Genomic DNA, 15,147 nt, shown 5'->3' with positions numbered 1-15,147 from the left:
TAGAATGATCATGGGGTAATGGGTTTGAGCTGGAAACATTAACATGAATCATATTTAGCATAATACAGATAGAGACGGTGACATAACATTTATAGATTTCTGTATATACACCAGTTAATGTACACATGTACATTTCCTTACTCTGTCACCCGAGAGGGCTTAGAAGCTACACCATCCCGGTAGCAAAGAGCAAACCCAAGACCAGATCTTGGTTTCTATTAACATTCTCCAATAAAAGAAATCAAGGCTGGAGATCTCTTACAGCACAGTGGGTTAAGGATCCAGTGTTGTCACTGCAGTGGCCCAGATTGATGCTGTGGCATGGGTTTGATCCCTGCCCTGGGAACTCTCACATGCCTGGGGTGTGGCCAAAAAAAAAAAAAAAAAAAAGAGAAGAAAGAAATCAGGGCTCCTTAGTGAAACTGCTGATTCTAGAACCAGAGCAGATAATATACAAATTAACACTAAAGTATCTTGGAGTGTCTGTTGTGGCTCAAAGGTAACAAACCCGACTACTAGCCATGAGGATGTAGGTTTGATCCCTGGCCTCGATTCAGTATGTTAAGTATCCGGTGTTGCTGTGAGCTGTGGTGTATGTTGCAGACATGGCTTGGATCCTGCACTGCCATGGCTTTGGCAGTGGCCAGCAGCTGCACCTCGGATTCAACCCCTGGCCCAGGAACATCCATATGCCACATGTGTGGCCCTAAAAACAAAACAAAACAGAAAAAAGACTTTAGGGTAGCTTATACTGTCAGAAAGTACAAAAGTGTTAAACAAACTAAAACTTTGATGGGGCTATGTCAAAGGGAGGGACATAGGAACCAACTGAAAGAATTCCAAATGGCCAAAGCTGGAATAATTTGAAGCAACAGTGGATTTTTGTAAACTCAAGTATAAATGAAATTGTACTGGATTTTAACTCAAAGGTAAAACAAATGTCCATGAATCCATACTGATACAAATGATTGAATAAATAAATAAATGGGGAAGAAGAGAAATATATCCCATGCAGAAGAATTTCAAATAATTTATGTAGATATTACCCTTCTCAAAGCAATGGAGCAATGGAGCACAATTCCTACTCCTTAAATGTGGCCTGCATAGTAACTTCCTTCCAAAGATAGCAGTTCCAAAGATAACTTCCTTCCAAAGATAGCAGTTCAGAACCTGACAGATACTATCTCTGCCAAGTGATCAAAGTCAATATAAACAGTGAAAACTCATGTTGATAGTATGTATTCTTGATACCAGGTGATGAAACAAGCATGGTATTTCACAGGCCTTCCACTCCAAAATCCATAACCCTAGTCTAATCATGAGAGAAACATAAGAAAAATCCTAACAGAGGGACATGCTACAAAATACTTGACTAGTACTCCTCAAAACTGTTAAGGTCATCAAAACCAAGAAAGGTCTAAGAAACTGTCACAGTCAAAAGGAGCTGAAGAAAACATCACAACTAAATTTAACATGGGATCCTGCAAGAGTTTGAAAAGGACATTAGGTACAAAAACTAAGGCAATGTGGGAGTTCCTATCGTGGCCTATGGGATCACCAGCACCTAGGGAGCGCTGGGATGCAGGTTTGATCCCAGACCAGTGCAGTGGGTTATGGATCTGGCATTGAGGCAGCTGTGGCTTAAGTTGCAACTGTGGCTCAGATCTGATCCCTGGCCCAGGAACTTCATATGCTACCAGGTGGCCAAAAAAGAAAAAAGAAAAAAAAAAAAAAAAAACCCTAAGGAAATATGAAGGGTGGATTTTTTTAGTTAATAATATTAATCTTGATTAACTGTAATAAATGTACAACATCAAAATGCTAATAACAGGGGAAATTGGGTGAGGGGTACATGGGAACTGTGTTCTACCTCTGTATGTCTTTACTCTTTATTATCTTTCTGCAAATCTAAAACTGGTCTAAAAAATTAGTTTATTATTTAAAAAATGGAACTGTCAGGAACTGCTGGTAAGAATATAACACAGTAAACTATTTTGTATGCAAATGTTTATAGCAGCTTATTTGTAATAAGCAAAAAAAAAAAAACAAAAAAAACTCAAATACCCATCAACAGTTGAATGGGTAAACAAACTGGTATGTACATGTAATAAAATACTAATCACCAGGGAGTTCTCTTGTGGTGCAGCAGGTTGAATTATCAATGAAGAGGCTTGGGTTGCTGCTGTGGTGAGGGTTTGATCCCTGGCCTGAGAACTTTCACATGCTGTAGGCGCAGCCAAAAAAAAAACACCAATCACCAATAAAAAGGGGTGAGCTCTTGATATATGCTATGAAATGGATGAATCTCAAAATAATTATGCTAAGTGAAACAAATCAGAGAAAATAAAATACATACAGTATGATTCCATTTAAATAAAACTCTAGGAAATGCAAACTAATGCAGTGACAGAAAGCGTATTAGTAGTTGCCTGGGAGTGGAGAAAGAACAGAATGGAGACCTTACAAAAGGCCACAAGGAAACCTGAAGATAATGGATATGGACATTACCCCTTGATTGTGGTGGTAGTTTCACATGTGTATACAGATGTCAAAACATTATACTGTATACTTTAAGTATGTGCAGTTTACATCAATTGCACTGCCTTATAAAGCTGTTTTGTTTTGTTTTTCAGGGGTTTTTTTTGTTTGTTTTCCTGTCTTCTTGTCTTTTTAGGGCCGCACCCATGGCATATGGAGGTTCCCAGGCTAGGGGTCGAATTGGAGCTGAAGCCACCGGCCACAGCAACACAGAATCCAAGCCACATCTGCAACCTATACCACAGCTCACAGCAATGCCAGATCCTTAACCCACTGATCGAGGCCAGGGATCAAACCTGCATCCCCATGGATGCTAGTCAGGTTCGTTAACTGCTGAGCCACAATGGGAACTCCCATAAAGCTGCTAAAAAAAACACAAAAAAACAAAAAAAACAAAAAAAACACGTTGGCAGAAAATCAGTGAGAACACTTCCTATACCATAATAACTAAATGACAAATGTAAAAGTGGAGAGAGTTGAGTCAGAGTTACTCAGAAGGGTACTGGAAGGGTTAGAAGGCTAAATTAAATCAACCAACCAACCAACCATGAAATGTTGTGTTAACTCTAATGACCTCAAAAAGTAGAATTACTTAAACCTCAGAAGCCATTTAAAAATGCAAGTGCCTCACTGATTTCTTGCTTCACTTTCACATACAGTTCTTTGTCCTGAAGGTTTATTAACTTTTAACCTCCAGTTTCACACCCAACCTCAAACATCCATTTCTGCAACATCTGTGTTTCCATAAAATATGTGTGTGTATAAATTTGGTCTCATGATATTCTTATAAGTTGATCCTTTCCTCAGTCCTTTAGTATTCTATATTTAAGCAGTCCACATATCAGTTGTATGCTACTTATTTTTACTAGGTTAAGCCTTAACTAATAGAAATAACAGCATAAATATAGTAACAAACAAGTGGTTTCATTCATAAATAAATCCATAACAAAGAGAGCCCCCCCCCATCCCTTTGATGGCTGCAAGCTAGAAAGGGAATCCAGTGAGTGTTATTTCAGCATTTGAAATCAATGACTGGAATTTCAGGCCCACCATAAACTGTGTCTCTGGGTTAAGTGAGGATGAAGCCAGGATTCAAACCCCAAAGCTGCTTGGCTCCAGAGTCCATGTTTTTAACCACTTTGCACATTCACTGCCTCTCAAATGTTTAAATGGAAGTGCTAGTAAGTGAAAAAACAAAATTACACATAGAGTATCTGAGGAAGGACAAACAAGAAAACTGGTTCACTGTGGGGAAGGAAAATGGGTAGCTGACCAACAAACAACCTGATCTAAGTAACTTTTATGACTCAATTCTGTGAATGTAAGTGAAAACGAGATAAAGAAGGAGGTCTACTTGATATAGAAAAATCTCCAAGATATACTGTCAAGCGAATTTTCAATTAGGTTAACAACAGGACACAAATATGTTCCCTTTCTAAAAAAAAAAAAAAAAAACTAGCATACAGATGACAGTGTCATCTCTGCGATAACTGGGGCTGGGTATCTGGGATGATTAGAAAGCTTTGTTCATTATTATTTGTGTGCTGTTTTAATTTTTTTTAATTATATGATATAGTTTCATAATAACAATGTTAAAGAACAAATAAATACCAAACTCTGCCATTCTATGGCTCTGAGCAAGTCTGCTTCATCTCTCAGAGTCTCATTTTCCTTTTCTGGACAACACTGCTCCCTTGTAAGGTCGTTATGTAAGGTCTCACTGATACCTCATTAAAACAACAACAGATTTCAGGGGAACAAGAGCTGAGAGAAGGATACTAACTCACAGCTTATCTCACAGTGATATCACTATCAATACCTTCCTGTGAACAGAGGCCAAGCTGCCCCAGCCCTGAGTCCCACCTTGATAAAAACACTGACCTAGGATGCAGAGGATCCCATCGGGTTGAGACTTGCTGCTTTGGGTCAGGATGCTCTGAACCTGGCGGAGTCGACTGCAGCTGCAATAAAACAGAAATCAGCTTCCTGAAAGCCAGCACATGAAGGCATGAGGAAGAGAATGATTGTTAGGGATGGAAACTAGTCCTTGTGTGGCTTTGGTATCAGAATCCAAAAAAAAAAAAGAGAGAGAGAGAGTATTCTTTTTCTCTCTATTTTTAAAGAAGAGATGATGCAGAATTAGTCTGAAGACTAAGTCTGAACTGCTGATTACAAACTCTCTCTGGATCAACAAAGGATGGAGCCAAAAGTCCTCTCATGATCAATGCTGCACAGGACTGTAACTCAGCAGCTGACCAGACGGACCTCTAATGACTTTTCATTTTTGAAGATTATCAAAGAAAAGTTTCCACATTAGTCTGTCCTGTGGTCCTCATCGATCAGTTAAAAACAAAACAAAAACAAACAGATAAAAACCAAAAGCTCATCTATGGACCTTAAGGCAGCTCTGATTCTTAGTCACAACTACCCCCACAGAGAGTGTAGGAAGATGATACTTGCTCCCATTTCTGTGCAGACCTCCGATTCCTTTGGTCTTAAGGTTATGCCATTCCTCCCAAACAAAGGATAAGGAGACATTAATGTCACTTCAAAGGACCCCATGCTGTCCATATCAATCCCTCCTCCTTCCCAGAAGCCCCAGAGAGAGGTGCTTGCTTTCCTGCTTAAGACTGATCTTCCACTGAGTGTTCACATAACCTTCAGGTTCAAGATCTGTCCCCACTATTCATTCCCTAACACTTCTATATTAATTTTTTGTCCTTACCATCAACATATTCCCAGCTCTACCACAACATTATTAACTAAGATCCTCCACAAACCACCTACACTAACTGTTCCATCCGTAACAATCATACTTCATCCTCACCCTTCTCTTTTGGTACACTGCCCTACACTCACTCAGGCAACAGTATTTCCAGCCAGACCACAGCATTTCCCTTCCTTGAATTCCCCCTTCCCTCTGGATTCTTTCTGATGTTCCCACATCCCAAATCCATGACTTAGTGACCCTTATCCCTGTTTTCCTCAAGATGTTTACAATCTTCCACCTAATACCAAAACCAGACAAAGAAAGAAACGAACAAACTACAGCCCAATATCCATCATGAATATAAATGTAAAAATCCCAATTAACTATCGCAAGTAGAATTCAACAACATATAAAAGATTGAGACACCATGACCAAGAGAGATCCAAGTCCGGGTCATTACTGGAAAATCAATCAATATAATCCATCATCTAACAAGCTAATGAAGAAAAAAAATCACAAAACCATATAATTGGAGTTCCCATTGTGGCTCAGTGGTTAACGAGTCCGACTAGGAACCATGAGGTTGTGGGTTCGATCCCTGGCCTTGCTCAGTGGGTTAAGGATCTGGTGTTGCTGTGAGCTGTGGTATAGGTCACAGACGCAGCTCAGATCTGGCGCTGCTGTGGCTGTGGCGTAGGACGGCGGCTACAGCTCTGATTGGACCCCTAGCCTGGGAACCTCCATATGCCGCAGGAGCAGCCCAAGAAATGGCCAAAAAAAAAAGACAAAAACCATATAATTGATGCAGAAAAATCATCCAACAAAATCTAATCAACACCCATTTGCAATACAAACACTCGGAAAACTAGAACTAGATGAATTTCCTCAACTTGTTAAAGATGATCTACAAAAAACCTCCGAAGCAAAGTTTGGGATATACTTAATGGTGAAAGACTAAATGAGGAACAAGAAAAAGATGACTGCTGTCATTACTCCCGTTCAAGTTTCAATACTAGAAGTTCTAGCCAATGCAATAAGGCAAAAACAGGAAATACAAAGCATACAGATAGAAAAGGAAAAAATAAAACTATCCCTATTTGCAGATGACATGATGGTCTATGTAAGGAATCTCACAGAATCTACAGAAAATAAATCTTAGAATAAGTGAGTTAAATGGAGTCGCAATATCAACAAAGAAAAAAACAACTGTAGGAACTCCTGCTGTGGCACAACAGGAGCTGCAGAGTCCCTGGAGCAATGGGACACGGGTTCAATCCCTGGCCCTCTCACAGTGCATAAAGGATCCAGCATTGCTGCAGCTGCTGTGTAGGCCATAATTGTGGCTCGGATCTGATCCCTGGCCCAGGAACTCCACATACTGTGGGACAGCCAAAAAAGGAAAACAAAAACAAAAACAAAAACAAACCCCAACTGTATAAACAGACAGAAACCAAAATTAAAAATACAGTATCATTGGAGTTCCTGTAGTGGTGCAGCGGCAACGAATCTGACTAGAAACCATGAGGTTGTAGGTTCCATCCCTGGCCTCACTCAGTGGGTTAAGGAGCTGGCGTTGCTGTGAGCTGTGGTGCAAGTTGCAGACACAGCTCGGATCTGGTGTTGCTGTGGCTGTGGCATAGGCTGGCAGCTGTAGCTCCAATTAGACCCCTAGCCTGGAAACCTCCATATAATGTGGGCATGGCCCTACAAAGCAAAAAAAAAATAATACAATAAATACAGTATCGTTTAAATATAAATCTAAAGATGCACAGGACTTACATGGTAAAAACTACAAAACACTAATAAAGCTAATCAAATAAGAGATGAATCAAATAAGTGTAGAAACACACTGTATTCATGGCCTGGAAGACTCAACATAGATATAAATGTCAATTCTCCTCAAATTGATGTGTAAGTTTGACACAATTTCTATCGAAATCCCAGCAAGGTTTTTTGTAGATATACACAAGATTACTCTAGAGTTTATATGAAATGGCAAAGAAACTAGAATAGCAAAAACTTTTTGGAAAAAGAATAAAGTGGGAGGAACCACCCTACCTGATGTCAAGACTTATTATATAGCTAGAGTAATCAAGACTGAATGGCACTGGCTGAAAGACACATATATCAATGAAATGGCAAATAACAGCTAGAAATAGGTCCATACAAACATAGCCAATTAATATTTGACAAAGTTTGGAAAGCAATTCAGTGGAGGAAAAAGAGCCTCTTCAATAAATGGTGTTGGAACAACAACAGAAGAAAAACAGTGTCTTCAATAAATGGTGTTGGATATCCATAGACAAAAACATGAACCTCAATCTAAACCTTATACCTCACAAACAAATTAACAAAATAGATCACAGATTTAAAATTTTTTATGTAAAACTATAAAATATCTTTAGAAGAAAATATTTAGGACTTAGTTCTTAGAGTTGATATATAAAAGAGCCATTAAAAATTTGATAAATTGGGACTTCATCAAAATTAAAAATGTTTGCTTTGTGAAAGAACCTGTTGAAAGAATGAAAAGAAAAGCCACAGGTTGGGAGAACATATTTGCAAATCACTTATTTCACAAGTAAAACATAAACTCTCAAAACTCAACAGCAAGATACCAAACAATCCAATTGGAAAATAGGCAAAAGACATGAAGAAATATTTTCTCGGGAGTTCCTGTCGTGGTGCAGTGGTTAACGAATCCGACTAGGAACCATGAGGTTGCGGGTTCAATCCCTGCCCTTGTTCAGTGGGTTGTCGTGAGCTGTGGTGTAGGTTGTAGAAGCGAAATCCCGCCGCGTTGCTGTGGCTCTGGCGTAGGCCGGTGGTTACAGCTCTGATTCGACCCCTAGCCTGGGAACCTCCATATTCTGCGGGAGCGGCCCAAAAAATAGCTAAAAAGACAAAAAAAAAAAAAAAAAAAAAAAATTTTCTCGAAGTAGATATAGAGATGGCACATAAGCATATGAAAACATTTCAACATTATTCTCCATTAGGGAAATGCAAATTAAAACCATAATGAGGAGTTCCCATCATGGCTGGTAGTAATGAACCCGACTAGTATCCATGAGGATGAGGGTTCAATCCCTGGCCTTGATCAGTGGGTTAAGGATCTGGTGTTGGTCATGAATTATGATGTAGGTCACAGACATGGCTTGGATCCTGCGTTGCTTTGGCTGTGGTGTAGGCCAGCAGCTGCAGCTCCAATTCAACCCCTAGCCTGGGAACTTCAACATGCTGCAGCTATGGCCCTAAAAAAGCAAAAAAAAAAACCCAAAACAAATGACAGAAACCAACCAAACAAAACCCCCCCCAAACCATAATGAGATTACTGCTACACATCTATTAGAAAAGTTAAAATAACAACTAGTGATGATACCAACATGCTGGTGAAGAATCAGAATCATTCATACATTTCCAAAATAAACTAAAGACGACACCAGTAACGGAAAGACATTCATGTTCATACACTACTACACAAAGCAATCTACATATTCAATGGAATCTCTATCAAAATTCCAGTGCCTTTTTTTTTAAGAAATAGAAAAACCCATCCTAAAATTCATACGAAATTGCAAGAGACCCACAATGGACAAAGCAATATTGAAAAAGAAGGATAAAGCTGGAGAACACACTTTCTGATTTCAAAAATTATTACAAAGCTACAGAAACTATAACAGTTTAGTACTGGCATAAAGACAGACAGATAGAATAACAGAATAGAACTGAGAGCCCAGTAATAAACTCTCTTTGTGACTGGCTTATTTCACTTACCATAATGTGCTCATTGTCAATTTTTTTTTTTTTTTTTTTCTTTTTAGGGCCGCACCCTTGGCACATGGAAGTTCCCAAGCAAGGGGTCAAATCCTAGCTGCAGCTGCCGGCCTACACCACAGCCACAGCAATGCCAGATCCGAGCCTCATCTGTGACCTACACCACAGCTCACGCCAATGCTGGATCCTTAACCCACTGAGGGAGGCCAGGGATCAAACCCAAGTGCTCATGGATACTATTCGGGTTTATTTCTGTTGAGCCACGACAGGAACTTCTTACCAAACGATTTTTGACAAGGGTACCAAGACTGAGAAAGGAGAGTTTTTTCAACAAACAGTTTTGGGAGAACTATATTGCTACATGCATCATCATCATCTGGACTCTGACTTTACACCATATACAAAATTTAACTCATAGGCATTCCCTGGTGGTCTAGTGGTTAGGACTCTTTCACCACTGCGGCCCAGGTTCAATCACTGGTCTGGGAACTGAGATCCCACATCAAGCTGCTGCATGCCTCAGTCAAAATCCTCTAAGAAACAACAAAAAAAATTTAACTCAGAATAAAGACCTGGAGTTCCCGTCGTGGCGCAGTGGTTAACAAATCTGACTAGGAACCATGAGGTTGCGGGTTCGGTCCCTGCCCTTGCTCAGTGGGTTGATGATCCGGCGTTGCCGTGAGCTGTGGTGTAGGTTGCAGACGCGGCTCGGATCCCGAGTTGCTGTGGCTGTGGTGTAGGCCAGTGGCTACAGCTCCAATTGGACCCCTAGCCTGGGAACCTCCATATGCCGCGGGAGCGGCCCAAGAAATAGCAAAAAGACAAAAAAAAAAAAAAAAAAAAAAAAGAATAAAGACCTAAGTGTACCCCCAGAGAAACGAAAGACTCAAAGAGATACTTGTACACCCATTTTCATAGCAGCAGAGTTCACAACAGTCAAAAGGTAGCAGCAACCCAAGTGTCTATGGACAAAGATATGGTATATACGTACAATGGAATACCATTCAACCCCCCCCCCTTTTTTTTCTTTTTTGAATGCCCTGTGGCATGTGGCGTTCCTAGACCAGGGATCAGATTCAAGCCACAGTTGGGACCTACTGCTCCTTTAGCCCACTGTGGGGGCCAGGGATCAAAATGGTATTCTCACACTGCACAGATACCGAAGATCCTGTTTCACCACAGCAGGAACTCCTCAGTCTTAAAAAGGATGGAAATTCTGAAACATGCTAAAACACTGGATGTATCTTAAGAACATTACAGTAAGTGAAACTGTAGTATCACTGTAGATACTGTAGTATCTAGTATCAAAAAGACGAATATTGTATGATTCCATGTTTTTGAGGTACCTACAACAGTCAAATCCACAAAGATAGAATGATGGTTGCCAGAGGCCGAAGGGAAAAGGAGTAGAGAGTTATCATTTAATAGGTAGGTAGCAGACTTTCAGTTTTGCAAGATGAAAGAGTTCTGTGGATATATCCTGGTGATGTGGCACAACAATGTTAATGTACTTAATGTCACTAAACTGTACCCTTGAAATACTTAAGATGGTAAATTTTATGTGTATTTTACCAAAGTTTAAAAATTTTTGAGTTTAAATTTGTTTAAATTAAAGTTGCAATTTCAGGAGTTCCTGTTGTGGCTCAGCAGAAATGAAGCTGTCTAGGATCCATGAGGATGCAGGTTCAAGCCCTGGTCTTGCTCAGTGGGTTAAGGATCTGGTATTTCTGTGAGCTGTGGTGTAGGTGGCAGACACGGCTTGGATTCCATGTTGCTGTGGTGTAGGCCAGCAGCTGCAGCTCCTATTTGACACCTCGCCTGGGAACTTCCATATGCCACAGGTGCAGCCCTGAAAAAAAAGCAGGAAAACAAAAATAAAAACAACAACAACAAAAAAACCAGAGAGAATTATTCTAATGTAAAAGAGATTAAAGAATAATAATAAAAAATGCAATTTACACGCCTTAATTTGATTTAAACAAACAACCATCCCACTCCCCCAGGGAAACATCAATGAGACATCTGAGAAAAACTGAATATGCCCTGAATATCACTTCTTGGCCTTCTGGCTAAGATCAAGTGTTAATTTTCACAGCTGAGATAAAGTTAGGATGGTTACACAGTAGAATGTCCTTTTTAGCAGATGCATGAAGAAGTACTTAGGAGTGAAGTATTGTGATGACTGAAACCTGAAAAAGGTTTAAGAGAAAAGAAGAATGAAGAGAAAAGAAAAAGTAAAGACAATGCACTTAAGGCAAAAAGTTAAAAACTGGTGAATCTAAGTGATGGGTACAGAGTGTTCACTGTACTATTCTTTTGTCTTTTCTGTGTGTTTGAACATTTTCAAAATAAAAACCTGGGCCTAGAGATAAGGGTGACACGTGGACTAACTTAGGGTTTTTAAAGTAGCAGATGAGCAAGACTAAAGTAAGAAAACTTTTTTCCCTGGGAAATGGTTGCCTGACCCCCCCTACTTGCTCATGTTTAAAATTCATCTTGCACTAATTCTCTACACTAGAAATATTTCATTAAGTTGGTCCTTTGGTCCCTTTCCCAACCCTGGCTGACTGCCAAGTTTCCCAGAGCTCTTTGGTTTTCAAACTTAGAACCAGCCAGTGACCAGGAAACATAGAGCTCCCCCACTATTGCTATGAGAAGCCAAGACATTACTAAAGACAGCAGCAGAAAGAGTTTCTTTCTCATAAGTATCTTGGCCAAATAAAGTGGAAGTACATAAAATGTAGAAAAACCTTCCTTTTCCCAGAGTAAAATATTATCACAGTGAGACAGCCTGGGACCTGGGACCTGGGTCCCTTTGCTGCAGTGCTTGCACCTGGACAAACATCTCCTCAAGCAACAAAATACAAACAATATGGGACTAAAAATAACTGCATACACAGCTGCGGCAAATTATGGACAAGAAGACACAGAAAGACCAAAACCCACATGCCACTTGTAAAGAGCCAGGAGTAGAAACAGGGAACCGAGAGCAAGAACAGGTACTGCACATGCCCCCTGCACACACCATCATCAAAAGGCTGGGCAAACCATCTAAGCCACCCCTCTGGTCTGACCCCTGGACCTGCCCCTACCCTCATGCCATATAAGGAACCAGCTCACCCCCCTGAGTGAGCAAGTAAGGGAGTAAGGGAACCTGTTACTTGTTTTCACTTCCTCCTGAGGCATCAGGAACCCTAAAGCTTTGCCTGAATCTGTCTGGCCTTTTATCAATTTCTAGTGGTTACTGGTTATGGAAGGCCAAGAGCCCTGGCCAGTAACAATGGTATCTTCTATTTACTTGTCAACTGGGTAGAACTAAATTCAGTTTCCTATTTTCTTGTCAACTGGGTAGAACTAAATTCAGTTCTTTTTTCCTTTGAACATTTTCTTGCTTCCCAAATTTAATTTTTAACCAGATAGCCTATTATTTGTCACTGAACCATTAAACCTGTCACTTACTGAAATATTTACCTATTAAAAAAAAAACAAACCTGGTTAACTATAAAGAAAACCACAATCATTCATCTTCTTAGCACCCAGAATTAATCACTATTAACATTCTGGCATATTCACTTTTATCTATGTTAGTGCCTTTTAAATTACGTAAAATATTAATTTACTATCTTTTTCCATTTTTAAAAAAATGGAAAAGTACATATAAAACTAAAGTGTTCACTATTCCTCACCTCCAGAGTTCACCATTATGAGTTTGTTGTGTAGCTATCCAGTCTCTTTTTCCCTTTTCTCAATAAAAACTTTTAAACATACACCAGGCCCAGCAAAATCATTGACCTCTAGCTTCTAGGTCTACCTGAGCATAGCTGGCACATCCTGGGTAAATGGCCTGTGGTCATCCATAACCTTATAAAGTTCCTCCTCTTGAATACCTGCAGACTCAGCAGACCCAGTAATGCAGTTTACGTCAAATATGCTGCCTGTATACCATACTATACTTCTCATGTTCCTTGGATTCAGGCTCAGAATCTAGACATGTTAGATAACAAGGCGAAAACAAGACCTAAACAAAAGCAGTTTGCCCAAAATCACAAAGTTAAGTAAAGATTAAAAGTACTGGAACCTGGAGTTCCCATCGTGGCTCAGTGGAAATGAATCTAACTAGCATCCATGAGGATGCGGGTTTGATCCCTGGCCTTGCTCAGTGGGTTAAGGATACAGCATTGCCATGAGCTGTGGTGTAGGTTGCAGACACGGCTCAGATCTGGAGTTGCTGTGGCTGTGGTGTAGGCCAGCAGCTACAGCTCTGAGTTGACCCCTGGTCTGGGAACTTCCATATGCCTCAGGTGTGGCCCTAAAAAGATTAAAAAAAAAAGTACTAGACTTTGAACCACAGGTGGTCTGACTCTGAGCTTTTTCTTTCCGATATACCTCACTGGTTTCTTGACAATACAGTTAGCCTCAGATAAAATGTTTCTGAATTCTAAACAATCACCTCTGTTCTCCCCACCTTCCATTTTATACAGTAATAGTTAATTTTGCTGCTTGCTGCTTTTGTAACAATTACTGTACACATAGCCAAGTATAATTTGTGTTTTATTATCCTAGTTGCCAGAGAAATGGAGAAGAAAAATTGAAATATTTATTTTTGCCCATTTTTATTCCATAATTTATGCCTTTTGATTTTCAAAATGAAGCAATTAAAACATGCATACATTCTCCTTATATCATATATGCTTTGTTTTGAATGTTTCACAAAGTGAATCCTCATCCCAATTTGCTTCATTTCATCTTATAAAACTGCTGTGAACAATCTTCTATGAATCTCTCAGTAATGTACAGTTTGGATGAGTTTTGGGGGAGAGAGTTGTTTTTACATAAAATCAAATAATGAGATACGTAACTTCTGCAATATGCCTTTTTCATTTAACATGTACCTTAAGATCTTTCCAAGTTAGTAAATAGAACACAACCTTATTTTTAAAACTGCTGTACTACATTCTTTTGTTTTCATTTAAACAGATACTATGATTGAACATTCAGGATTTTTATTATTTTTGCAAATAGTAAACAATATTTCAATGAACAACTTTATATATCCATCTTTGGTACAAGCACTAAAGTTTTTGTAAAGTAGTAACCAGCACTGCCACATTAAAAGGTATCTGCATTTAAAATTTTGATAAAACAGGAGTTCTCATTGTGGTTCAGTGGTAACGAACTCAACTAGTATTCATGAGGATGCAGGTTTGATCCCTGGCCTCACTTAGTGGGTTTAAGGATCCAGCACTGCTGTGAGCTGTGCTGCAGGTTACAGACGCAGCATGGAGCCAATGTTGCTGTGGCTGTGGCATAGGCCAGCAGAGCAGCTACAGCTGCGATTCAACCCCTAGCCTGGGAATGTCCAAATGCCACATGTGTGGCCATAAAAAAATAAAGTAAAGTTTTGATAAAACATTCACCCAATATACCAGAGTACCTGTTTTCCCAGAACTTCTAAACAATGTGTTACCACTCTTCAGCTGTTACCTGAACGGTTAGAACTTTCATTATTATACTGTTGTCCCTCAGTATTCATGAAGGATTGGTTTCAGGATCCTTCAGACACCAAAATCTGTAGATGCTAAGGTCGTTTATATAAAATGGCACAGTATTTGCATACAATCTATGCACATCCTCTAGTATACTTTAAATCATCTCTAGATTACTTATACCTAATATGATATATAGTTATAAATACTATATAAATGCTATGTAAATAGTTGCTTGCATATGGCAAATTCAGGTTTTGCTTTTTGGAACTTAAATTTTAAAAATATATTTTTTATTTGGTTAGTTGAATCCATGGATTCAGAACCTGGGGATATGAACAGCTAATTGTACTATTGTTTTATTTAGGATTTTTGCACTTGTAGTTCTCCTTTGTACTCTTCTAGTCAATTACCAGGATTATGCCAGCACCAGAGAACAAGTAGGAAAGCTTTCTGAGGTATATATTTCACTTAGATGCTTTGCGTTTTTATTTCCCTTGGTAACATACATTGTGTCCTTCTCTGCCACAGCATCCAATCATGACTTAACCAGAGCAAGTGAGTCCTTTCTAGGGATTCTCTGTTTTAGAGATAGAAGGGAAATGGTCTCTAGGGTTACCAGGCAGGAAAAAAAATGTG

The 15,147-nt window shown here is 39.4% G+C and overlaps 1 protein-coding gene across 6 annotated transcripts in view; it reads right to left on the bottom strand.

The window, feature by feature from the left end:
- Window positions 1–15,147, bottom strand: part of DNAAF9 (dynein axonemal assembly factor 9) — a 152,369-nt gene that overhangs the window by 123,625 nt on the left and 13,597 nt on the right. For all 6 annotated transcript variants that reach the window (XR_014832059.1, XM_021078125.2, XM_021078124.2 and 3 more), the window contains exon 2: window positions 4,420–4,499. Coding sequence is in view for 5 of the 6 variants with exons in the window: in XM_021078125.2 (XP_020933784.2) it covers window positions 4,420–4,499 (80 nt within the window). In the remaining variant the exon portion in view is untranslated. The remainder of the gene's footprint in view (window positions 1–4,419; window positions 4,500–15,147) is intronic.

The sequence above is a fragment of the Sus scrofa genome, chromosome 17 (assembly GCF_054392235.1).
Source record: "Sus scrofa isolate SSC_HxYL_T2T_F1_AM1 chromosome 17, Sscrofa_HxYL_maternal_Yorkshire_Landrace_v2.0, whole genome shotgun sequence".
NCBI lineage: Eukaryota > Metazoa > Chordata > Mammalia > Artiodactyla > Suidae > Sus > Sus scrofa.
This window is presented reverse-complemented; position numbering and strand designations above follow the sequence as displayed.